Source organism: Phocoena phocoena, chromosome 18 (genome assembly GCF_963924675.1).
Source record: "Phocoena phocoena chromosome 18, mPhoPho1.1, whole genome shotgun sequence".
In the NCBI taxonomy this organism is placed as follows: domain Eukaryota; kingdom Metazoa; phylum Chordata; class Mammalia; order Artiodactyla; family Phocoenidae; genus Phocoena; species Phocoena phocoena.
In genome coordinates this window covers 24,868,475-24,894,500 of record NC_089236.1, presented here as the reverse complement: position 1 = coordinate 24,894,500, position 26,026 = coordinate 24,868,475, and the positions used below count along the sequence as shown (strand labels likewise).

At 41.7% G+C, this 26,026-nt stretch overlaps 1 protein-coding gene across 1 annotated transcript in view; it reads right to left on the bottom strand.

The window, feature by feature from the left end:
- The window catches only part of VWA8 (von Willebrand factor A domain containing 8), a 348,433-nt gene that overhangs the window by 1,331 nt on the left and 321,076 nt on the right, over positions 1-26,026 (bottom strand). The window contains exons 41-44 of the mRNA XM_065896053.1: positions 18,524-18,649; positions 16,310-16,468; positions 1,844-1,942; positions 809-1,047 (exon numbers count right to left, since the gene is read on the bottom strand). Coding sequence (XP_065752125.1) covers positions 809-1,047; positions 1,844-1,942; positions 16,310-16,468; positions 18,524-18,649 — 623 coding nt within the window. The remainder of the gene's footprint in view (positions 1-808; positions 1,048-1,843; positions 1,943-16,309; positions 16,469-18,523; positions 18,650-26,026) is intronic.

The window sequence follows — 26,026 nt, the reverse complement described above, 5'->3', positions numbered from 1 at the left end:
GGTACGTGGCCTTTTGTGTGGAGGCTGGATTTTTTGTTGTTGCTGAGGAGATATACTTTCAATTGTGTTTTCTGCTTCTCACAAGTACTTTAAGCAGAGAAAAACCATGAGTCTTCCTGTTTATAATTCAAGAAGATAAATGTTAGTGTGTTTAAGAAATAAAAGTGTTTCCAGATCTCTCCTTTCAGACCATCCACAGTGGTGTTTATTATCTGACCATAAATTTCTGCCTAGTCAGTGCAGCATCTTACTATAATTACAGACACACATGAAGGAGAAATGTAAGAAAGAAGACGATCTATCTATGTCTATAAATATGGAGACACACATATTATGTATTATTTACATATATGTGTGTGTCTGTCTACATACAACGTAGAGACGCAGACACCCAATCTCTGATGCTAGGAAAATAGTAGATGTTTGCTATTTTGAATATGATTTGAGCATGAACTGAATAGAACTGCACTTAGCACCTTGATGTAAAAGGCAGAATGTATAAACTGCTGTTTAATTTACTGGTGGACAAATCAACTTGCTATTTATTTCATTGTTGGTCAGTATAAATGTAAACTGAAAGATAAATAACTTAAAGGGTTATTGCTCATCCAAATATAAGCTAGAACGTCCCATCCCCTCACCTAGACGCTCAGCTGCTTGAGGGCAGCAACTCTGGTTTCTGTTTCTCCTCCATTCCCATCCTCCCCCGCCACTGCCCCTCACGATGGGAAGCCCATGAAACGGCATGTGTCAGGTACTCAAGTATCTCCATCCCTGCCCCCCTGCTGCATCCTGGGATGACACTTACCTGGCTGCTTGATCACCTAAAGATCCAATAAAAATGGCAAAAGCATTTACTTGAGGGTTGCTTGTCAGGATCTGGGCAAACTTGGCAGGATGTATTCCATAGCGTGACAGGTTGGCATCACTTAAGACAATGACAAAGTACTCGTCAGCTTCTTCTTTGACGATTTCCTTGATGGCGTGTTCTGTCCCCTCTAATGTGTGGTCCCCACTCATGCAGAACTGAGCGTGGGCGTGCATCGTCTGGGGGGAAGAGACATCGTACAAAGGCCATGAATGAGAAGCTCCTTTTTTTAACAAACGTGATGATTTTTCTGTTGACAATGAGAAAGCACAAATACTCTGAGCGAGTTCTATTTAATTTGCACCTTAGTGTGAGAACAATACACAGTGACATTGGAATGTGGTTAAGACTTTCATTAAAAACAGGAAATGTTCCAAAACTATCCCATTTGGCACTGATTTTTAAGGCTCAAGCTGCCATTTAAAGTGAGAAAATGTAAGAAAATATGAAACTTGGTATCACACTGGAGAATGGAGATGACACAGAAGAAAAATAAGGAATGTGTTGAGTTTCCAATAAACAAAGTTACAACACTAAACACTGTACTTACATCAATAGCAAGGGAGGAAATTTACTTGAGAATCACGGTGAGTGTGTTTCTATTGTATATCTAAGTACGTGAAACTGAATTTATTGTTAGAAAATACTAAGAAATACATAAAATTTGGGTTAGAGAGTACTCTAGAAGGAGTCATTCTTTTCCTTCTGAAATATAGGGGGCTGAATAGAATCCCAATACAATCCTGAGTACCCTAAAAATATGTAGGGAACAAAATTTAAGTTTTGCATGGCGTAAAAAAGGAATTTAGGCACGATCAGTGCTTTCTCAGTTTAACGCTTAAATGTTTGTGAAACAGAAAGTCTTCTTCTTTCCTGTAACTGCTGCTTCTTCAGTGAATCTTTTCAGTGACCAGAAGATACTTTACTGAATCTGGTGCAAGTTTTCATGATATAGAGGTAACTGAATGTACTTACCCTGAGAATTTCTAGTCTTTGCTTATCGTCCTTGGGGATTTTGTTAATTGGAACTAGAGCAATGTTGTAGCCATCTCCAGAGTGTCCAGCGATGTCATACTATAGGCAAGAGAATCAGAGAGTTAGAAGCCTCTGTCCACTAAAGAACTGTCGTTAGACCTATAAGCCTCCAACTCCTCGGTTTGTTATTGCCCAGAATTGCTCAACATATGGCCATGGAGAAAAGCAGAGAGATGGATGTGTGTTTATCAACAAGGCAAAACAATTCCAGGCCCCTTCACTTCTGGTCAGTCCTTGTGTGATCTCTGCTTTCCAGCAGGAGGTAGAAAGTATGATGAGGGCTACAGGGGCTACCAAGAATTCCATTCTTAACTTTTAGGGGAGAGTTAAAAAAAATTACACACACACACACACACACACACACACACACACACACAGAGTAGTACGCAGAATTCTAAGGTGGTCTCCAAGATTCCTGCCCCCTGGTATACACAGCCTATACAATCCTCTCCCCTTAAGTGTGGGCAGGACCTGTGAATATGATATCGCTCATGATTATGTTATGTAACATTCTGTGGATGTGATTAAGGTTGCTAATCAGTTGGCTCTGAGTTGATCAGAACAGGTTATCTGGGTACGCCTAATTTAATCACATGAGCCCTTAAAAAGTAAGAGTTTTCTCTGGCTATTAGTAGGAGGGAAAGACAGGGAGATTTGAAGTGTGTGGGGGATTTGACATGTGGGAGTTATCTGTGGCTGAGATGGTGGGGACCACAGAGCAAGACCCCAAGCAACACATCTAGGAACAACCCTGCCTGAGGGCCAGTACAGAAACAGGAACCTCAGTTCTACAACTGCAAAGAACCAAATTCTGCCAACAATCTGAATGGGCGTGGAAGCAGATTCCTCCCCAGAGCCTTCAGGTGAGAGCCCAGCCTGGCTGACATCCTGATTTCAGCCTTATGAGACCCTAAGCAGAGAACTCAGCTGAGCCTGGCCGGACTTCTGAACTACAGAACTATGACTTAATAAGCAGGTATTGCTTTAAGAAGCTATGTTTATGGTAATATGTTACACAGCAATAGAAAACTAATACACATACTTTTTTCCTGAACACAAAAGTGAAACATTCGCTGCAGAAATTATAGAAAAACACAACAAAAGAAAGTAAAAATTATCCATGATCCCATTACTCAAAGATAACCTCTGTTAATGTTTCCTTGTATAAGTTCTTAAGCTTGAATTTCCTTTCAATATATGTGTAAGGGGTTGCACATTTACACACATGCTTGTCTGAATCAACATTATTTTTAACTAATGGATAATGTTGACCATGTGATTTTATAATTTGCTTTTCTATTTAATAGTGCATGACACAGATATTTCAGTTTAGGAAATACCTTTTAAATTCCCTCTCTCACAATACACAAGTGAAAGTCCTGTCTGTTGAGAAAAGGCTGGAGCTGAGAGAAAGGTGCAGCATTTTTATAGAATCTGGAAAGAAATTTGGGATCTGAGGCAACTATAACTGGGGCAAGGTGATTCTCTCCAATCATGGGGTTTGCCCCCAAATTCCCTCTTCTCCTCCCATCTCCCTCTAAGAATTGTTTTTTTTTTTTTTTTTGCGGTACGCGGGCCTCTCACTGTTGTGGCCTCTTCTGTTGCGGAGCACAGGCTCCGAACGCGCAGGCTCAGCGGCCATGGCTCACGGGCCCCGCCGCTCCGCGTTATGTGGGATCTTCCCGGACCAGGGCACAAGCCCGTGTCCCCTGCATTGGCAGGTGGACTCTCAACCACTGCTCCACCAGGGAAGCCCTCCCTCTAAGAATTTTTGTGATGCTGATATAAAGACTGGAATAGACCTTAGGGTATTTGAGCAACTGGGGGATCTGCAAAGAAAATTCTGGGTATGGGTCTGGGGCAAAATATTTTAGGGATTACTTGGAGTGTTATGGGTCAAAATGCTTAAGAATTACTACTGTCTATTCACCATCTGACCATCAATAAACAGCAGTCTTTTGAACACCTACCATGTACAAAACACTGCTTAAGGTGTTGAGGGCAATGCAATGATTCCTTTTCATGTCTGTTCTTTTTTAACTGGTGAGGTTTTTGAAGGCAAGGCTGTATCTTATTCATCTTAACACATTTTAGTATCTATGAGTGGGCCTGGTCTGTTAATTGCTGAAATATTTTGAGAGAGTTTGCAATCAAGTTGGGGCATTAAGAAGCTTTCCTTTCCCATGTGGGCTACATTCTTTTACAAATAAGCTCTTTGGAAGCTGGAATGCATTTTTTTTCTCCCAGCACTCACGTGATAAATGGTGGTTAGCCCAAGCTAGCTGGAAAAAAAAAAAACAACCCATAACATAACTGAAACCGTTGTATGAAAAATGAAAAGTAGAAAAATTTCTGCTGAAATAATTTTTATGTAAAAGTAAGAATTCAGAAGGCAGTTGGGTTACTTGGGGAAGATGAGTTCCATTCTAGACACACTGGTATCGTGCGTTCAGGGAGATATCAGAGAAGAAACTTATTTCTTGTCGTCTGAAACTTGGCTGTCATCCCTAGGAGGGAGAGGTGCAGCTGTCAAGGGGAAATGCATAGAGAGAGAAGAGCAAAGCACCCCCTCAACTGAGCCTTGGGGAGTATCCTTGTTGGGGTGGAAGAAAGACACAGGGCAGAGTGAAGAAGGGCAATGGCAGATGCGGGTAACCGGGATGGCCCTGGAAATCAGTGTGTAGCGTTTTGGAAGCAGCTGTGCAACCGTGCTGACTTACACTAACCATAACCATCAAGGAGAATGGTGACTGATGACTTCTGGGCATCAGAATCCATGGTGACCTTTGTGGGGATAATTTCAGTGAAAGGTTTGTGGTATAAGAAAGAGAAATAGAACAGCAGCTAGATGGGTATTGGGGGAGAGGTGTCTGCGTTTTAAAGGCAGCAGAGCGGAGGCAGTGGGGAAGGAGATCAGGGTCACAGTCAGAGGGTCAAGTTTGGAGCGGGAGGGAGGACACTCCTTTTTCTGAGACTAAAAGGAAGGCAGAGAGAATGAGAGTGGACAGAGACAAGTGTATAATTGAAGAGGTAAGTGGACAAATGAAGGCCCATATAGCATGTCTAAATACTTGAAAGCTATAAATCAGGCTACAAATTGTTAAATAAAATATGTTCTGTCCTCCAACTTTGATAAACATACATTATAATGACTTGGAGAGCCAGGGTCAAATTTCGAATACTTGGATTCTCGAAGCTCTGTGCTAGAACATGGCTGTGTGGGTAGTCCTGGCCCCTGGCTTGCAGCCCACGCCTTTCTCTTTCTGTAGCTGGCTCTGTCCCCCACCACGAGGTGCCTCACATGCACGTGTGTGGACACCCAGTCCTCACGTCCACATGCCATCACAACCTTCAGTCATCCTCAGCTCTGGGTGCTCACACAATTGGCCAGTCTGCCCCAGAAAGATGGACCTAACAAAGAGGCCCAACGAGCAGACTTGGGGTCACCCGAGCAGGATAGCTGGGGATCCCAGGAACTGGGAGCATGATCTAGAGAAAAAGCTCTACGTGGGCTTGTCCCTTTGGCCCCACAGATTCCTCCCCCGATGGTAGGGGCATGGCCAGAGAAGAGCCAGAGAGGGGCCTTGGGCAGGGGCCAGGGACATTATTCTATGCCTGGTTTTAGGGTGTTTTTTTAAAAAAATACAAAGGGTGATACAAAAGAATTGTGAGGGAAATTTACCAATACATTAAAAAAGCTCGGCAGTAAACGCTTTCCAGGGATGTAACAAATTCCATATACGAAAAGAAACTCTATGTATAGTTTGCTGTCCACGTAGTGAAAAGGTAGCAAAACTTGAAACCTAAAGGCGGCACAGCTCTGGACGATGGATTACTGTAGGGGAGTGCTGGCTTCAGTATATGCCCGATCAAGGTCACCACGGGCTCAGTGCGAGGATTGGCACGGATGTGGAGAAAACCTGCACGATTCCTCCACGGAAACATGTGCCAGGCCCTGTCCAGACTGATCTGACAATAGTCACGGCAGGAACGTTTTAAGCCAAGAATAATTCTCCTGAGAAGGTGCCGGGCAGGCTGCTTTCATTAGGGGGCTGGTGAAGTAATCTTTTAAACGGGAATCTTACACGTAAGGGGGCTAGATCAGTTCCTTGAAATATATATACATATATATATATATTAGCCTTTTTCTTGCCCTTTAACTGATGGTTAAAGTTCTTACTAACCCGATGACCATGGGTGACACTATATAAATAAAGATTTGACCATGTGGTCTGCTTACAGGGTTGACATAACTGGTTACTGCAAGGAAAAATGTTGCTAGTTACTTATTAAACAAATAGCAGTCAAATGAATTGTTGGATGCTCTTTGTCAAAAACAGACCAATTGAACACTCCAGAAATATTTTAGTCACAAATCCATCTACCAGTTGATTGATCTATCATCTACCATTTAATTATCTGCCCAGGAGAAAAAAAGCATCCTATACTTTTTCAGGCAAATGAGATAGGTGAGCTGCAGACCTTCCTTTCTTCCTCCCTCCTTTCTTCCTTCCTTTTCTTTCCCTCCGTTTTTTCCTTCATTTGCAGTAAGGAAAGTGCAATTTGCAGAAGGATCTGCCTTTGTCTGGGCCTCGTTAGTATTGCAAAGGCTGAGAAGACACACCTAAAGGACAGGATGGGGCTTATAAAATGGTTTGCAGGCTCTGGTTCTCATCTTCCAGATGGGCTTGGGGATTCTTCTGTGCCCAAAGTAAATAAACTGCTTGAGAAGAATTCAAAGTACATCCAAATGTGGAGCATTCCCTGGTGTTACTGTAGATCATTTTAAGCTTCCATGAAAAACAATCCTTCTATGTCATAATTATCTAGTATCTGCTCTCCAAGGATCCCAACACGTTTTACAGAGAGCTAATCCTCAAAATTGCCTGGGTTAAAGGGAAAAGTATATGAACTATACTTATTAGTAGTTAAGTATTTCTAACGCCTGCTTCTGCCATTCACCCAGTCTGCTTCTGCCGTGACCACTGTCAAATCAGACCTGATAGGGTCTCAAGCTTGCTTCCAGGCAGGAATCATAGGAGTCACTAAACAAGAACATTACTGTTGTTATCAACCACCTAACATTTAGATCATAACTTTTTCTGGGTAGCTCAAAATTTTTATGATCATGATTTCTGCACTTTTCAGAGCATCCCTTAAATCTCCGTGGTCTTGTATTTAACATCCAGCATAAACATTAAACCACAGCAGTAAAGAAAAGCCTCAACTAGAGAGGAACAATCTTAATACGTTGTTTGATTTAGAAACTTGTTTAAATGCCCTTTTGCTATATATTTCTTTTGAAAATCTCATTTGTTTAGAGAAAGGTATGAAAAATGAAAACAAATGCTGAGTTTCAGTGCAAGACACAAAGATTTATCCTCATATTAGGAGATTTATAATACCTAGATGGCAAAGAAAACTTTGCTTCAAACAAAGAGCTACTAGCATGTTTATGAATAAGATTTGTGTTTAAATTTTTACTGGGAAGGAGAATCATTTGCTAACTTTAGGAGAAGTTATGTTTGATTACTTATCTATATTTTAAGTAGGTAAGAGAATCCTTTGAGGCTATCTCGGAAGCCTGATGATGTGTGAAATTCGAATCTCCTTCTAGACATACAAACCCACCATTCTTAGGTGGCACTGCTGACAGCCGGCAGCAAAGGATTAGAAGCTAAATATAATTTAAAAGGTCAAGCGATGTGCTAACAGAACTCTAAGGTATAGTCAATAATCTACAGTACGCGTTAGCTAACCTTTCTTCTTATGGAAGTTAATGTAAAGAGAACAGTGTTCTGAAGGTCAAAGATTCTAGACTTAGCTCTGACTTTAACAAGGTTTCGACCTCAGGCAAGTCACCTAACCCCTCCAAATCTTGTTTCTACCTTATAAATAATGCTGGTTTAGATGACCTCTAACATTGTATGCTTGTAAATCACTTAACCTCTGTGACAAGTAGGGATAATCTCTGTTTCACCTAACCTCACGGGGGTCATTGAAAGGATAGGACTATACATTTAGTGAGTATAATGTCAACATTCGTACCATCCCTTATGGTTTACAAAGTGCTTCTGTATATCTCATTTTGTTCCGATTCTCTCCACACCTTTGGGGTGGGTGTTATTAACATCATTTCCCAAATAAAAAAATCGATGCTCGGAGATTAACAGACTTTCTTAAGGTCAGAGATCTAGTGCTGGCAGAGGTGGAATTCAAACCCAGGTGCTCTGACTCTAAGTCCAATGCTTTTACTATAGAGAAATAACCATTCCCTAACTACTCCCCTGCCCCTCCGCCCTCTCCCAATCTCTGTTTAGGCTTTTTGAATAGTTGGATTGGCCAATACTTCCATATCTACAACTGAGTCAATTCTGAACTCGTGTTTAACTTTGAATGGATTCAGAGAAGTCTGTACACCCTTCTTTGGTCCTACCTTCAAGCAGCAATAAGAATTTATTCAGGGAATTCCCTGGTGGTCCAGTGGTTGGGACTCAGAGCTTTCACTGCCATGGGCCTGGGTTCAATCCCTGGTCGGGGAACCAAGATCTCACAAGCCGTGCGGCACGGCCAAAAAAAATAAATTAAAAAATTTATTCAAAGCCTGAGCCTGATAAAATGATTTCCATTTCTAAACATTTGAAACATGCCTGAGACATTGGGGAAAGGTGAATTACAGACGCTGAACTACATTTTTGATAGAAGGAACCTTTCCCAGCGGTGCTGGTTTGTGAGTCCCATCTTTCCACATCTTTCCGACCAAGATATCTTTGAGAAAAGTATGTCTAGTATACCTCTTTTGGATGATGGAGTGCTAAGGGGAGGAGAAGACAGAATACTTTATGTAAATGGTCTATTTACTCCTAAATTACAGCTTTGTAAATATACTGATTGGGCAGAAATAAGATGGCTGCAAGAACAAGGGATAAAACGTGAACAAAGGGAAGGCCCTGAAGTGGGAGTCAGACATCCTGGCTGTTTACAGTTTAGCTGTGTGACCTTGGGATCTGCATCTTGATTTCCTCATCTTAAAACAAACAGGTTGGTGAAAATAATTTCCAAGATCATTTCTGCTCCCAAGGCTCTATGAAAATGCAACAGGCACATCCAAGAAATGGAACAAAAAAGTCTGCTTCACTTAATTGTAAGAGCACCTGTGCCTTGTTTTCTTCTGTCAAGGGAGTGAATCATTCAAATCTAAGTGAGGATTGATGAAGGCTTTTCCAAGAAGAAAGCCCCCAGAGTCTGTAAGAAATAACAATCCAATATTGGTCCTAGAATAGCAGTTTTCTAACTCTGAAAATTTTTTAAGCAGTGGAACTCTTTCTCCAAATGAAATATTGCACAAAAGTCCAGATTGTGAAATGTCATGCAGTATCTATATAAGTGGAATTATTTTGGTTGAATTGGGGGTGTAGGGGGAAGGGGTAAAAAGTGCTGCCCACACACCTCTGCCCTCCAACATCCTTCAAGGGATCCTTTTACTCTTTTAGGGGGAATGCCCTGGTGGTCCAGTGGTCAGGATTCGGCCCGTTCACTGCCGAGGGCCGGGGTTCAATCCCTGGTAGGGGAACTAAGATCCCGCAAGCCACACAGCCGAGAAAAAAGAAAAAAAAAAATTCTGTTAGGAAACCAGGACCTTAGAAGTGGTTTATATGTCTCCAGAGAAACAATACATTTGAAGTTGTTTTTCAAAGTCCAACCTCTCAATAAATCTATTTTCCAGTGTCACTATTTGAGAGATCAGTGAAGAAACACCTAACTCTTGGTGTTCAAAGTTATTAAATACTTTGAAGAAAAAATAAATAAGGCATTAAGAGCTTTTGCAAAAGAGGTCTACTTTAAGGTTACCGTGAAAACATTTCCAGGGGCTTGGAGACATCAAGAGGAAAAAACTGGAATGAAGGTAAAGGAAAAAAATGCTTCCTGACTTAAATTACATGGTTCCCGTAACCGTTACCATTCCACTTTTCATACCAGCGTTTAAGTGCTATGTGACCATCAAAAATTCTGCAGATCATAAGATTAGAGGACTTTATGCTGATTATTAGCAAATAATGTTGCTCCTGTCTTAAGCCTACTGTAAATGCTGTTCTTGAGAATAACTGAATTCAGTGGGTAGAACAATTATGAAAAACTTAAAAAACTCCAGATGCCTTTGAAATGTGTTCTGCCATTGAATTACCTTTCCTTCTCAGTCATTCTCGCTCAAGGGTCCTTTCCTTCTCAGTCATTCTTGCTCAAGGGTCTTTTCCTTCTCAGTCATTCTTGCTCAAGGGTCCTTTCCTTCTCAGTCATTCTTGCTCATGGGTCATGCTAAGGTGGAATAAAAGTGGAGGCTGACTCCAAATGAGCCTCCTGGACTTGGACTCTAATGACCCAGAGCCCAGGAGCTGAGCCCAAGCCAAAGAGAATGCAAAGCAGATGCCAAGAGAGAGGCTGTGGGGGAAGAGTCCAGATCTGCAGGCCAAGCCCCTGGCTTCTGAATGCTTCAAAGCAAATACAGACTAGACAGCTTTACAATGGAGGGATAACTACAGGAAGACCACATGAAGAACTTCTGGAACTGGGGAGTGGGGAGTCTCAGCATACACTGCTGAATTCCTAACATGTGACAGCACATGTGATGCCATCCTAGGCTATGGAATATACATTTTTCACTGGGAGCTCCTAAAATTGTCATTTGCTCATGCCTCATTTTATATTTGCTGAGTAAATGACGTGCTTTCATTAGTTATTTGTTGCCCTTATGCTTCCTTCAAAAATGAGAAAATTGGGCTTCCCTGGTGGCGCAGTGGTTGAGAGTCCGCCTGCCGATGCAGCGGACACGGGTTCGTGCCCCGGTCCAGGAAGATCCCACATGCCGCAGAGTGGCTAGGCCCGTGAGCCATGGCCGCTGAGCCTGTGCGTCCGGAGCCTGTGCTCCGCAACGGGAGAGGCCACAACAGTGAGAGGCCCGCGTACCGCAAAAAAAAAAAAAAAAAAAAAAAAAGAAAATTGAAGTACAGAGAGATTAAACGAATTGGATAAGATCATATAGTGTAAAGACACAGAACAGAGTGAACAGTACTCTGTCACTTGATGTATATGCATCAAATGTCTCTGAGAAGACACCAAGAAAGTATCAACAGTGGTCACCAGCAGGGAGGGGAACTGGGAACTGAGAGAGGGAAGCAGAGGCTGACTCTTCACTCTGATTCCTTTTGTGCCTTTTACACCTTGTACTATGTGTACCCATTACTTATACCTCAAAATACTTCATTATAAACAGGCAAAATTCTCACAGAATGCAAGCAGGTTCCATCCCACCACCTGTTCACCCCATACAAAGGAGGCCTGGCGAGCCCCAGCAGAGCCTGGATAGCCTGTGGCCACTCAAAACCTTAGTTATGTTGGCAGGGATGGTGGGAAGATTTTACAAAGTCTCCAGGGTAGCTGCTGTGAGAGAAAGCTTGTTAGGCGTTCTGGAAATATAGAGACAAGGTAAATGGCACCATGAGAAAACAGCTAGACAAATCCAGGATGAGGGATATTCTACAAGACAAATGATCTACACCCTCAAGAGAGTGACCATCATGAAAAGTAGAATGGTAGTGGTAGGAAAGGTGGCTGCTACAGGTTAAAAGAGGCTAACAAGGGCTTCCGTGGTGGCGCAGTGGTTGAGAGTTTGCCTGCCAATGCAGGGGACATGGGTTCATGCCCCGGTCCGGGAAGATCCCACATGCCACAGAACGGCTGGGCCCGGGAGCCATGGCCGCTGAGCCTGTGCGTCCGGAGCCTGTGCGTACAGGAGAGGTCACAACAGTGAGAGGCCCATGTACCACAAAAAAAAAAAAAAAAAAAAAAAAAAAAAAAAAAAAAAAAAAAAAGAGGCTAACAAGACATTATAACCAAAAATAAGGTGAGGACTTTGACTGGATCCCAGATTGTAGGGGGAAAAATAATTAGACACTATTGGGATGGTTTATATTCTATAGCCCAGGATGGCAACCATTGGAATAGTTGGGAAAAGTGAACATGGATTCGATTTTATAAGATATTATAAAATTATTGATGATTTTCTTAGACGTGATAATGGTATTGAGATCATTTAGGGAATGTCCTTACTCTTGGCAGAAACATAATGAGATATTTAGAAGTTAAGTATTATGATAGTTATAACTTACTTTCAAATGGATCAGAGAGAAGAAGAAGACTGTGTATTTAGAGAGAAACATAAAGCAAACGAGGGGAGAAAATGATCACTTGGTGAATCTAAGTAAAGGCATATGGGTGTTCATTTTACAGTTTTTTCAACTTTTTTGTAGATTAAAATTTTTTCAAATTAAAAAAAATTAGAAATAAAGGAGAATATTTAAAAACAAAACAAAAAAGGGAAAACAAGGAGAAGAGACCTGGGCTCTATCCTATTCTGTCTCCAACTAGCCTTCAGACTTTGGGCAAAGCCCTTGATGTTTCTGGGTCTCAGTTTCCTGTCTGAGGAATGAGGAAACTGGAGGGAATGACCTGAGAGGTGACCTCAGCTCTAAGTGCCATGGTCATAATGAGGAATTTGCAGGCACAGGACTTGCAGTCCTCTCTCGTCCTGTCTTCCCATTCTGATCCCTCCAGATACCCATCCAAGTACCACTTTTCCTCAAAGAGCCTGTTTTGTGAAATCTTCAGAGTTTTCTCCTTTTGTTGGAAAGATTTTAATGCTCTAGTTTCATCAGACTTTCTATGCTCTTAAAAAATGTTCTGAAGGGACTTATGTAGTAAATGTGAGGGGGTATGTTTATAAGTATATGAAAATGCACAAAACCAAAACCGTTAAAGTACTTCCTGTTAAAAATCAAATAGCAGAAAACATGATGAAGCTTCTTCAAGCCTTGAAAAAAGTTCATTTTATCGTGGTGTCTTACTAGAATTTCCCCTGGATTTGTCAGTAAATCAACTATACTTCAATAAAATTTTTTTTAAAAGTCAGATATTAGTATGGTATCTTCTCAATATTTCTGTGGTTTTACAGATGAAAACCGAGAAATTCTTTACAGTGTTGTGGCAATGGAAGAGACTGTCAGCAAAATACTGCTTCGAGGATGGTGCCCTGAAGGGGAGTGTCTGGAGAGGCATGCTTTCCTGTGCCTTTTGTACCGAGTGCCTCTCATTGAGTGTCCTATCAGAATTCCTTTTTTTTTTTAAAGCCTTTACTGAATTTATTACAACATTGTTTCTGTTTTATGTTTTCATTTTTTTGTCACAACATTGTTTCTGTTTTGGTTTGTTTTGGCAGCTAGGCACGTGGGATCTTAGCTCGCCAACCAGGGACCGAACCGCACCCCCTGCATTGGAAGGCGAAGTCTTAACCACTGGACCACCAGGAAAGTCTCCAGAATTAGTTTTTATAGGTCTCCCTCACAAGGCTACAAGCTCAAGGATGGCAGGGAACTCTGTACCTAGCAGAGTACTCTGCTCTTAGCAAGTGCTCTATGTTTGTAATTTTGTTGAATTTAGTTGAAATTCAGTAGGTCATACGGCAACAGTTTGGTTTCTAATTGTCAATTAGAAACAAAACAATACAAAATAACAATTTGTGAAATGCTATTTCCTTGACATTATTTCTTTTTTATGCAACATGTCCGGTTTTACTAATCATTCTTCCAGATTACAGACTTTTTTTTTTGCGGTACGTGGGCCTCTCACTGTTGTGGCCTCTCCCGTTGCAGAGCACAGGCTCTGCTTAGTGGCCATGGCTCACGGGCCCAGCCGCTCCGTGGCATGTGGGATCCTCCCAGACCTGGGCACAAACCCGCGTCCCCCACGTCGGCAGGCGGACTCCCAACCACTGCGCCACCAGGGAAGCCCAGATTACAGACTTTTAATGGTGAGAATTAGACAAATATGAATCTCTCCATACACTCCGAGTGTGAGATGCAGCGGAACATGGCACACACTCCCTGTTAGCTTTGCCACTTCCGGCCTTCTGTCTCATCCTTGACCCAGTCCTGGGGAGCTCTGTCAATCAATTTCTTGGTGAACTTCTACTGAATCTTTCTAAAAACCTGGAAGAAGTAGCTTCACATAACGGAGCAATTCTGCTTTCAGAGATATAGAAATCCTTTCTAACTGTAAATTATTTTTCTAGATAACTATGAATATGCCAGTTTTAATAGTGGTATGTTTGCTGTGGTCTATAAGGGGTTAAACTCTTCATGTAACTCAAAGGGAGCTGAGGTACTCTGGCCTTCAGGATCCACAAGAGAGGTGAATGGGCTGATCCAACTATTGGCAGAACCCAAGGTTTTAAAACACAGGTGGGATTTATGCTGATGCAATGGATGTGTAACCATTCACTGGTGATCAATGGTCCAAGTGATTTAAGAATTATATTCCACCTTATACTAGAAAGGATGTAAAACATTAAAAAATATTAAGCCCATAAAAAATAAAAAGTACATATACAATGGAATATTACTCAGTTATAAAAATGAATGAATTAATGCCATTTGCAGCAACATGGATGGACCTAGAGATTATCATACTAAGTGAAGTAAGTCAGACAGAGAAAGACAAATATTATATGATATCACTTATATGCGGAATCTAAAAAAAAAAACCAAAAAAACAAATGAACTTATTTCCAAAACAGAAAGAGACTTACACACATAGAAAACAAACTTATGGTTACCGAAGGGGAAAGGGGGGTGGGGAGAGGGATGAATTAGAAGGATGGGTAACATATACACACTACTATATATAAAATAGATAACCAACAAGGACCTACTGTGTAGCACAGGGAACTATACTCTATATCATTTAATAACCTAGAATGGAAAAGAATATGAAAAAGAATATCTATACGTGTGTGTGTGTGTGTGTGTGTGTGTGTGTGTATATATATATATACACACACACACACACACACACACACACACACACACACACACAACTGAATCACTTTGCTGTATACCTGAAACTAACATGATATTGTAAATCAACTATACTTCAATAAAAAATTTTAAAAAAACAAAAACAAAAAAAATCAAGAAAAACTTATCTGAAGCCCGGGAGGGTCAAGGGAAGGAAAACGCTGAACACTAACTAGTCTGAGAGCCATAAGACATAACAAATTTGGCTTGGCCGGTCTTGGATTTTAGCTTGGAGCTTCCTGGCAGCTAAAACCAAGAGGGAGTCTGGAACAGCTCCATCGTTTTCACTGATCACAAGGGGAAGCACATTCCAGCTCTTCAGGGAAACAGAGCTGCTTCCCATCGTGAAAGTCCAGGTCCTACTCGTCTTTGTATCCTGTACTTAGGCAGAGCCTGGCAACCACAGCGCTCATTGACTCAAGCTGCCTTTACCCTACCCCTTCACTCTAAAAGGAATCTCTCATGTAGAGCTTCACACAAGGGACTCTGGGAGCCTCGGAGCCAAAAAAGTGGGCCTAAAGTCAATGAAGGGATGGGTTTCAGTCTGTTTCTTTCTGTATCCATCACGGCACACGGACACGGCTCAGTACGGCAATCCCGAGGTGTGGGCAGGATGTCAAGCTAAATCATCATCTAAGATGGGCTATTTCTGAAGGACCTGTCTGACCCTTAACACAGTTGAGAATTATCTACGGATAGACTGAGTACCCGTTACCTATGTCTGCACATATACCGCTCCTCTCAACTGAATTTCTGATAATAATTACCCAGCACGGTGTTCAGGTTATTTGTTCTGGTCAAAGCCAGGAGTGTGGGTGTCCCCGTGGCTGATTAAGAGCTGACTGACGGGCTCGTCTCGGGCAGTAACATGGCGGCAGGAGATCCCTCCTCAATGCTCAGGTCTCCGAAGGAGGAGGTATATGACTCCTTTGCTTGACTCCAGAGCAAACTTGGCAATAACAAAATGGAAACTGTTTAAATGAGAAGCTGCATTTCTCCCAGGGGTAAGAACCTTCATTGTCACCTGGGGGCACGCCTGTTACTGTGTAGCGCTCGCTCATGCGCGAATGCTGAGAACCTTGCGAGGCTACCTGGCTGGTGATGGAGAAAGAATGGGTGGGTGGGGGGTACTGGGATGGGGATGGTGGCCTTGAGAAATCTGGGGAGAGACCTGCGGTGCTTCTATCTGTCTGTTTCCGCTCCCCCCCTCGCCCTGCCCTCATGGATGATATCACACAACTTGTAAAGTGCAGTGCTTTCTTCTGTAGCAACTGGTCTTTCAATTATGGTCTTATCATTCTTTGATTATTAGAGCAGATGAAACAAAAGGTTCACTTTCTCTACACCGACAGATGAGTTGACGAGAAGATACAGATTCTTGTCCACTCTGGGTGCACATCCCCTAGCCAGCCTCACGCCGTAACTCGGGGCTGACTCCTGAGCAGAGACGGGGGAGCGTCTGGGGATGCCTCTCTTCCTCCTCAGTTCACGCCATTACCTTGAACTTCTCCTCATAGCTCTCAAAGGCCTCCATGACCATACACACGGCTTCCATCGAGCGCTCAAGCCGGCCATCCACCCCATTAAAGCGGTACATGCTGCCGGACACGTCCACCACCAGACGCAGGCGCTTGGGTTTCTGTTGGGGGCTGCCCAGCTGAGGGAGAGACAACAGAAAAGCCTTGTGAACCAGAAAACTGTCACTGGCTGCTGTTCTGGGGCCCTCATGCATGTCCCAGCCACCAGGCAGGCAGATCAGCTGTAGGCTGGGCCCGGCACAAGGCTATCCTGGCGGGTGGGGAGGCACCTATGGATTACATTTCAGTAAATGGAGCTTCAGACTTGTGCTGGTAGTTGGGGCCACGTGGGAAAGATTTTCCTTTGGAATATGGTCCTTTCAGGGACAAACCTAGTCTAGTAAGACTCCCTTAGTGAGGCTGATGTTGTCTTGAAAACAATTATCTGGAAGAATATAAACCCCAGCATTTCATTTTCACATCAGTTTCTCTAGCAAGATGGAGCTCCTTTGGAAGCCCACAGCAATTTTACTAGTACCTGTTGTGTAGTGAGCTAAAAATCACTTCCACACAGCCTCCAAGAAATGTCAGATTCCTAAAACCAAGCGATCTGAGGGGCAGGGGGTTCCAGCAAAGATGTAAAGGAAAATCTCTCTTCCGTGTCTTTTGTCTTTAGGAAGCTTTCAGTTTTCTCTTCCTTCCAGTTCCTGAATTACTACTACTCTTTACTTTTCCTGGCAGTTAACGGCACGAAAGCGGCATGGAACCGCAGTTTAGCAACAACTGTCAATTAAAATGTGAAACTCTCATGAGTTTCAGTTTGATTTTGAACCCGGGCCTGCCAATCTGCAGAACGAAAAACAGAAGTATGCGTGTCAGTTTTTACGTACAGGAAAAAAGAAGAGAAATTCCAGATGATTCTGTTACTATACACTCGCTGACATGTATGCAAACTAATGAGCAGAGGTAGTCATTTCAAGAAAATACTGTGGGTATTGGAGTGTAATGGTTGGAGACAAATTCAATATATGTCTTGAAAGATTGTTGAGTCTGCCAGAATTAAAAACAGCGCCTCATCCGCTTCCACGGCGACTCACAATTTCAGATGGATCTAAACACATTTGTGGACCACAGTGAGTCAGTGAAGAAAGCAGTTGTTGACGCGTACCAAGGACACAGAGGGAAAAACTCTCCCAGTGACTCCAGGAACCTTTCTGAATCAACATTTAGATGGAGTAAGCGGCTCCCTTCCCCCCACCTGTCACCGCACCCCCAGCTCTCAGTGGCTGCTCTGGTTACTTGGAGATACTGGAAGTCACAGAACCCTCTAAGAGACTCACCTTATTGCCATTTTTTGGCCATTGTATTATTGCAAATATTTTAATATTATGGCTGTCGAAAACTTTACACACTATCATCAGAGTTATTTAAGGGAGAATTCCTTACTTTCTGGAAATTTCTTCAGTTATAAGATAGACACAGATCTTTAAAGGAACAGAACAGTGGAGAACCACCAAGATTGCTCTCGTGCTTTCATTTGCATCACCCTCTGGGATTCAGTGGCACCAAGTGTCTTCAGTTCCCCCTCCAGGGCACCCTGCCCTGTGTCCTGGGAGCTGATCTGTTTTCCAAATGGCACTGGTCTCTCTCCTGGCTGCTGGCTTCCAGTGGGTTCTGCTGATGGAAGGTGCTGGCAGGAGATCAGAGGGTGAGGGTGAAATATTTACTCCCTCAGCCCCTTCTCTGCTGTGGCCCGTGGGTGGGTTCTCCCTCTGCTGAAGGCCACAGCCCCTGGTGGGCAGCCCTCTCCATAAATCACCTTTTCTAAGCTCCAGTAAGTGCTCTCTCCTCTGTCCTTTTAGACCGAGGGATGGGTCAGATCCTTGCTGTTGGGAGACCACACCATCTCTTTTTGGATTTCGTAAACGCCACCCTTACTTTTGTAAACATTAACTGTTCCTTAAATTGCTCTGTTTGAGTGTGCCTGGTGTTTCTTGACTCAGGCTGGGATCTTGACTCATATAATAAACAGTATAATATTTCTGTTTTTTTCTAATTTTAAAAAGTGTAATGCTTTCCTTGATTGCCATATTCAGGGTTTATGGTGTTTTGACAAAGACAGCAACTCAAGGAAGCACCTGCCTGTAAAGAAGACCAAACTGCAGATCTGAGGCGCCTAGCGCACCAGTACTTACTTGTGGCTCCAGCTCACCCCGGCGTTTGTAGATGGCTTTTTCTCCAGTCAGCCCATCAATGATCTTGGCATCATCTAGTTCCCCCGTAGCTTGGTGTCTTAGCCACTGTCTTTCTTTACCTTTAGCCTACAATGACACACACACAAATCCTTACTTTAATTAGTTCTGCAGGGTCCCTGACACATTTTATGCAAGAGTAACAGGAAACACACCAGGGATCTTTTCAATATGTGATGGTTCTGCATGGACACAGTTTCATAAATGGACTGGTTTCTGCTCTGCTGACAAAGAAATGCCCTTTGTGTAGATTTTGTTCATTATAAGTGTTTTAACATATGGAATGACAAAATGAACTCACAACACACATGAACAGGAAAACGGTACGCAAATGAACCTCTGGAGAAACATGCGATATCTGGAAATGTAATGGTGATGCATTTCTTATGGATTTTCTGTCACGGTACTCTTAGAGAATTTATTAGGTAACACAATAATCAGCTTGAACTTGTTAACACTGTCTGCAAGCACAGAGAAAACGTGATCTTCGGACTCTTCCTTTTGGAGAAGTTGTTATGCCGGTTCTCTGTGACTTACGGTGCAAACGGGAACAGCTGAGAACAATAGTACGTGAACATTCTGTACCCCACCTTCGTTCTGATCATCTATATTCAGAAACCTCCTGAATTACTTTTCTAAAGATATTCGCACATAATGCTTAAAACTGTGCCATAAATGATAAAGAGTTACAATATCCCAATCCAGGTTTATCACAGCTTATATTTACAGTAAGAAGTGGGAAGAAAAGCTAAAATACCTTTATGTTTACAAACTAGAGCTGTAGTTAAGATCATGTGCTCTGGAGTCAGACAGGCTGACTCCAGTCCTTCCTTCACCATGATCAGGTATCTGACCTCAAGCAAGTTATTGAACCTGTCTGCATTGCAGCATCCTCATCTTAAAAGTGAAGACAACACTAGTTTCTACTTTAGTGAGTTATTGTAAAGATTAAATGAGATACTACATGGAATAGCTGAGAAAGAGCCTGGGCAATCTGTGTGAGCTGGTATGGTGATGATGATGATGATGAGACACATTATGGACAATTAAGTCCACATTACTTTAAGCACACTTTCATCACGGTTTCATTGGAGGTGGCTGTATGACAGCACTGTCATTGAAAAAGTCAAGCTTTAGGCAGCCAGTCTCTATTTTAGGGGCAGATCAACCACTACACAAAGAAGCTCCACATGGTATGACTCTGGGTAGTACTCTATGTATTGCTTTCCTGTTCCTCATACCCTTGCTGCAACCAGGTGCAAAATACCACATTTGAATACAGATATATATTCACGTGTACATGAAATAAAGAGAGAGAAACTCCTAAGATATTAAATTTGGTGAGTAGTTAAATTTCAGGAACTACCAGGTATGTGCCCCCTGGAAATATGTTCTTTCCTGATGTGTAATCTTGGTAAGAGCCCCATGATCTTATAGGACAATGGGACTCACTGGAGCATAGCTCAATAAATTCTAACTAATAAGTCTACTCCCCTCCCCAGATTTTGGTGTGTCTGAAAACAGAATATATCTTATAGTTGATGGCAAAAGAAACTTGCCAAGGTAAAAGGCAGAGGGGTTAATTGTGACCTGGTTGTCATATCTGGAGAACAAACATATGATCTTGGCTGAGCATAGCAGGTATCATCCCACTGAATTATTTCCATTGGCAGCATAGGCAACTGACTTTTAATTTGAACTAAAATTCCCAATTATTATTTAAATGGATTAAAAAAACATTACACTACAGTAGAGCATAAGAATAATGAGCAAATAGATAGAGTCGTGGGATGCAAATATACTATAAGTGAAGCAAGATTCTTTGCTGCAGAAATGACAACACTTCCAACAAGACCTACGAAGGTAAGACTCCCTGAGAGGAGGAATCTGGGTTTAAATTTCTTAGGAGAACATATGCACAGAGGGCTACATTTCACAGGACAGACCTTGCAATTAAAGAGAGGAGAAACCCCTAGGCTTTGTAAAATAGATCACAGCATGCTTAGAGCTAGCAGAAGTTGGAGTGACTGATTCATGGACCAAGAAGAACTATCTCTCACACACTGCACACCCATCTAAAAGTTCAAGGGAGGGGCTTCCCTGGTGGCACAGTGGTTAAGAATCTACCTGCCAATGCAGGGGACACAGATTCAAGCCCTGGTCCAGGAAGATCCCACATGCCGTGGAGCAGCTAAGCCCATGCGCCACAACTACTGAGCCTGCGTTCTAGAGCCCGCGAGTCACAACTACTGAGCCTACGTGCCACAACTACTGATGCCCACGTGCCTAGAGCCTGTGCCCAGCAACAAGAGAAGCCACCGCAGTGAGAAGCCCGTGCATCACAATGAAGAGCAGCCCCCGCTCGCCACAACTAGAGAAAGCCCGCGCACAGCAAAGAAGACCCAACACAGCCATAAATAAATAAATAAATAAATAAATAAATAAATAAATAAATGTTCAAGGGAAGCTGTTAAATTTCCAGTGTTATGTAATTCAATTAAGTAAAACATGTAACTCTCAGTTTATCCAAATAGTAAGCGTAGAGAATATCACAGTTTTTTGTAAGACTAGAAATTATACTGTCAATCTTAAAGGAACTGAAGAGGGCCAGATCATGAGCATGGGTTATTAAAAAAGAAAAAAAGCATTGTGTCTCTGTGTAGCTTATTACTCTGTTTTACTTCCTTCGTACTTATCACTATTTACAAATGTATTGTTTATCTCTTTGTCTTATCTGCTTGCTCTGCTAGAAAGTAAGGTTGATGGGGATAAGAGCCCTTATATAACTTCAGCTTCTAGAACAGTGCCTGATACCTAGCTGGTGTTCAATAAAAATTATTGAACAAAAGTTGATTGCTTACTATAAAATGTTAAGTGATAGGGCTTCCCTGGTGGCGCAGTGGTTGAGAGTCCGCCTCCTGATGCAGGGGACACGGGTTCGTGCCCCGGTCCAGGAAGATCCCACATGCCGCAGAATGGCTGGGCCCCTGAGCCATGGCCGCTGGGCCTGCATGTCTGGAGCCTGCGCGCTGCAATGGGAGAGGCCACAACAGTGAGAGGCCACAACAGTGAGAGGCCTGCGTACCTCAAAAAAAAAAAAAAGTTAAGTGATAAAAGTATGATGTAAAAGCATGCATATATAGTATTCTCTCAATGTATATGCATGTATATTTTATATATATATATATATGCAAAGAAAGTATATAGGAAAAAACAAAAATATTAATAGTCATTGTTATTTTTGTGTTGTGGAATTACGGGTGATATTATTTTCTTTAAATTCCTGTATTTTCCAGTCTTCATACAATGAGTTTGTGACTTTTATAATTAAAAAAATAAATGCTCCTTTTTTTTTCCTCAAAAGGATTTAAAAATATCCTTTTATAATTTTATGAGATATACTTTTGGGACCAGCTTGCAGGTTACGGAGAACAGGGCTTCTCCAACACTAATGGGCATATAAATAACTTACGCATCTTGTTAAAAAGCAATTTCTGACTCAGTAGATCCAGGCTGGGGCCTGATACTCTGCATTTATTTTTTATAAATCTATTCTATTCAATTTATTTTTTGGCTGTGTCGGGTCTTCATTGCTGTGCGAGGGCTTTCTCTAGTTGCGGCGAGCAGGGACTACTCTTCATTGTGGTGTGCGTGCTTCTCATTGCGGTGGCTTCTCTTGCTGTGGAGCACAGGCTATAGGCGCACAGCCTTCAGTAGCTGTGGCACGCGGGCTCAGTAGTTGTAACTCGCGGGCTCTAGAGCGCAGGCTCAGTAGTTGTGGTGCACGGGCTTAGTTGATCAGGGCGGCATGTGGGATCTTCCAGGACCAGGGCTCAAACCCATGTCCCCTGCACTGGCAGGTGGATTCTTAACCACTGCGCCACCAGAGAAGTCAGACAATAATATTTTCTCAAATAACTGGGAATTGTCCCTAATTTGTAAGCTTCTAAGTGTTAATCAAAGTCTAAAAAGTGACTTTGAAGGAATGTGTTGTTTTCACTAGTAAATCTATTCTTCAATAATAGAAATAGCTGAATTGCCTGCTAAGTGCAACGAATTATGGAGAAAATCACTGCTTAGGAAATTAGTTCATTCCATGTCTATTTTGACATTAGCTTCGATGTAGTTTATTTTAAGCTAGTTTGCTATTGATAACAAAGCATTTTGAGACTTGGGTGGATAATAAATTATAGGAAACATACTTTGTTTTCCAAACTTCATCTTTCTGCCCCAACATCAGCACTCAAAAGAAAGCACAAAACGGCTAAAACCTGATTTACAACTTGATGAAAATCTTTCATTTCATTATCTGGAGTTCTAGGGATACTAAAAATCTCCTAAATAACTGTCTAAGACTCTCAGCAATTGCTTGCTCTCTAAGTTGGGATAGAGTCAGATCTAAGAAATATTAAGAACAATTATACTAGAAACAGGACATCAGAACTGTTAATAAGGTTCATTATTTATATCAACACATGAATGCCTATGCTATGGCATATATATATTTTAAAATAAATTTTTGTTTTTATTTTATTTATTTTTGGCTGCGTTGGGTCTTCGTTGCTGCATGTGGGCTTTCTCTAGTTGCGGCGAGCAGGGGCTACTCTTTGTTGCGGTGCGCGAGCTTCTCATTGTGGTGGCTTCTCTTGTTGCAGAGCACAGGCTCTAGGTGCAAGGGCTTCAGTAGTTGTGGCATGCGGCCTCAGTAGTTGTAGCTCGCAGGCTCTAGAGCGCAGGGTCCGTAGTTGTGGCGCATGGGCTTAGCTGCTCTACGGCATGTGGGATCTTCCCGGACCAGGGCTCGAACCCATGTCCCCTGCGTTGGCAGGCGGATTCTTAACCACTGCACCACCAGGGAAGTCCCTGGATATATATTTTTGAATAATATCTAAAAACTATACTAATAAGCATACAGACATAATTAAGTAAAACCACATAAACAAACAAATGACCATATCACCATAACAAAAGTGATGAGATTTACTGAATGTCACACCCAGGAAAGCATTCCATTATGCTAGTTTATACTCCTGAGATTTAAATTTAAGATTGCCAAAGTATACCCAGACAACTGCATGCTTTATGACAATCAGATAGGAGTATTATTATCTAAATATAATTACTTAGTGGGCTATCCTCTAAATATATTTATAAAGATCTCACTGTAATGAAGCTATGTGGAATAATAATGGTTTGCTATGTTAGATATTCCTGTATTTGACTGAAGTATACTAGTACATTTATCATTTACCAGAAGAACTTTGTCTTCAATTTTCTTTAGCAGGCTTGTGAGGTAGAAATCTCACCAGCCAGCTAAACTAACTACCAAAGCTAATTTACTATGAGTCAGCTCTTCAAGACTATAAGTGAACAAATGTTAACTCCTTATGAGAGGTTTGCAAAATCCTGCGTTACTGATATCAATTCCAGATCAGAGTTAGAGCATAGAGGCTGCTGTCACAGACTAAGGGCACAAGAAGGGAATTACAGGTGGTGTGAATTTGGGGAAAAGGTCCGACTTAAGAGCAATAGGGCCATGGCCCAGGGAATGTATGTCAAACAACCAGTGCAACAGCACTGCAGAATTCTTCTTTTGGTGTACATGCTAATAATTAGTAAAAATGATAATAAAAGGGGGGTCCTTTCTAGGGGACCTATTATTGCCCTTGGTAAGGGGATTATCGAATTACAAAATACTTATTTTTCCCTTAGAATGTTATGTTTGTCTGCTGTCTCTGGATTCACCATTATGTAAGAACCTAGGGACTTTAGGTCTTAATTTTCTTGTGCTGGTTTGCTTCTTTTCCTACACATGATTAGCATCTTTTAAGGTCCTCTCTAGCTTGAAGACTTTGTTTCCGTTTTGTATACCAATAAAAGAAAAAGACTCAATAAAATTTGGGGTGAGAGTAAAGAAGGGATATGTTTTTTCCAATAAATCTGCTACCCCCTTTTTCGGGTCAGCTTTTAAAATTTAAGTGTAACCTACTCGTAATAAAGTGCATAAATCTTAAGCGCAGATTCAGTGTAACACCTGCACCTCCCCAGCCTCTCTGGGCCTCTTCTTCTGGACTTGACCTGGCCCCTGCCAAAGGAAAGCCCCCACCTGACTTCTATCATCACAGATTAGGTTTGCCTGTTTTTGAACTTCATGAAGGGGAATCATACAGTATGTACTCTTCTGTGTCTGGCTACTTTGGTTCAACATCTTTCCCAGGACAGGCACCAGCGCTGTCGTGCTTTATTCAGCAGCACTTTATTCTGTCTCTGCTGTGACAATGTCCCATCGTGTGATTTCGATCAAGTATCACAATTTATATCTCATCTACAACTGTGTTGTTTCCAGTTTGGGGGTATTACGAGTAATGCCGCCATGAGCATCCCTGAACATGTCTTTTGCAGCAGGTATGTGTGTATTTCTGTTGGGTGGAAATCCTAGATATGCTCAGTTTTAGGAGATACCGCAAAACAGGTTTCCAAAGTAGTTTTTCCAATTTACATTCCCAGGAGCGGTGTATGAGGGTTTCCTTTGCTTGCATCCCCACCAACGCTTGACATTGACAGCTTCTTTTTTTCTTTTAATTTTAGCCATTCTGGTGGCTAAAATTCTTTTCTTTTAAAATTTTATTTGTGGCTAAATGAATTACTTTTTTTTTTTTTTTTTTTAGGTCATGCCGTGCAGCATGCCGGATCTTATTTCCCCAACCAGGGATTGAACCCAGGCCCCCTGCACCAGGAGCGTGGAGTCTTAACCACTGGACCACCAGGGAAGTCCTGAAATGAATTACTTTTGATTCTGCTTGTTATTGACATTTTTATCAATGAATCAGTAGTTTTTGTTTTTCAGAAGTGAAAGTATGTACCAACCTTTTGATCCAGAACTATGGGCACAAAGACATTTTTATATAGTAGCACTATTCATTCATTTTCAAGTACATAACTTGCAGATAAATATGGACAGATAATATATTATCTATCATCTAGCCAGCTCACCAACACTTGGAAACTCAAAACAGGAAGAGGCCCGTCAGGATGGGTGTTCTTAAAGGCCATGGGCTGGAAGAGGGGTTCTTTAAAAATTGACTGAGGGTTGGAATAGAAATATTGATTATTTTGGTCTGTGTATTTTATGGGACTCATTGAAATACTTCTTTAAATAGTAAGTTCCTACTGTATTTAAATAAATGCATTTATTTATAACAAAGGGCCAGACATGTTCTTTATTGTATATTCCTACTGCGTGAAGAAAAGTATTCTTATAAATATGTCCATCTGTTTTGTATTATGTAACAAATTCATACTAATGAGAATTCATTATATATAAAGATAGGTTTCACTAGTAAAAAGTCTATGTTACAGACTTTCTTAAAAAAGAAATAGTTTTATTACTTTCATGTAAAGAACACTTAGATTAACTGAAATGCTCAGAGGATAACATATTCTGGT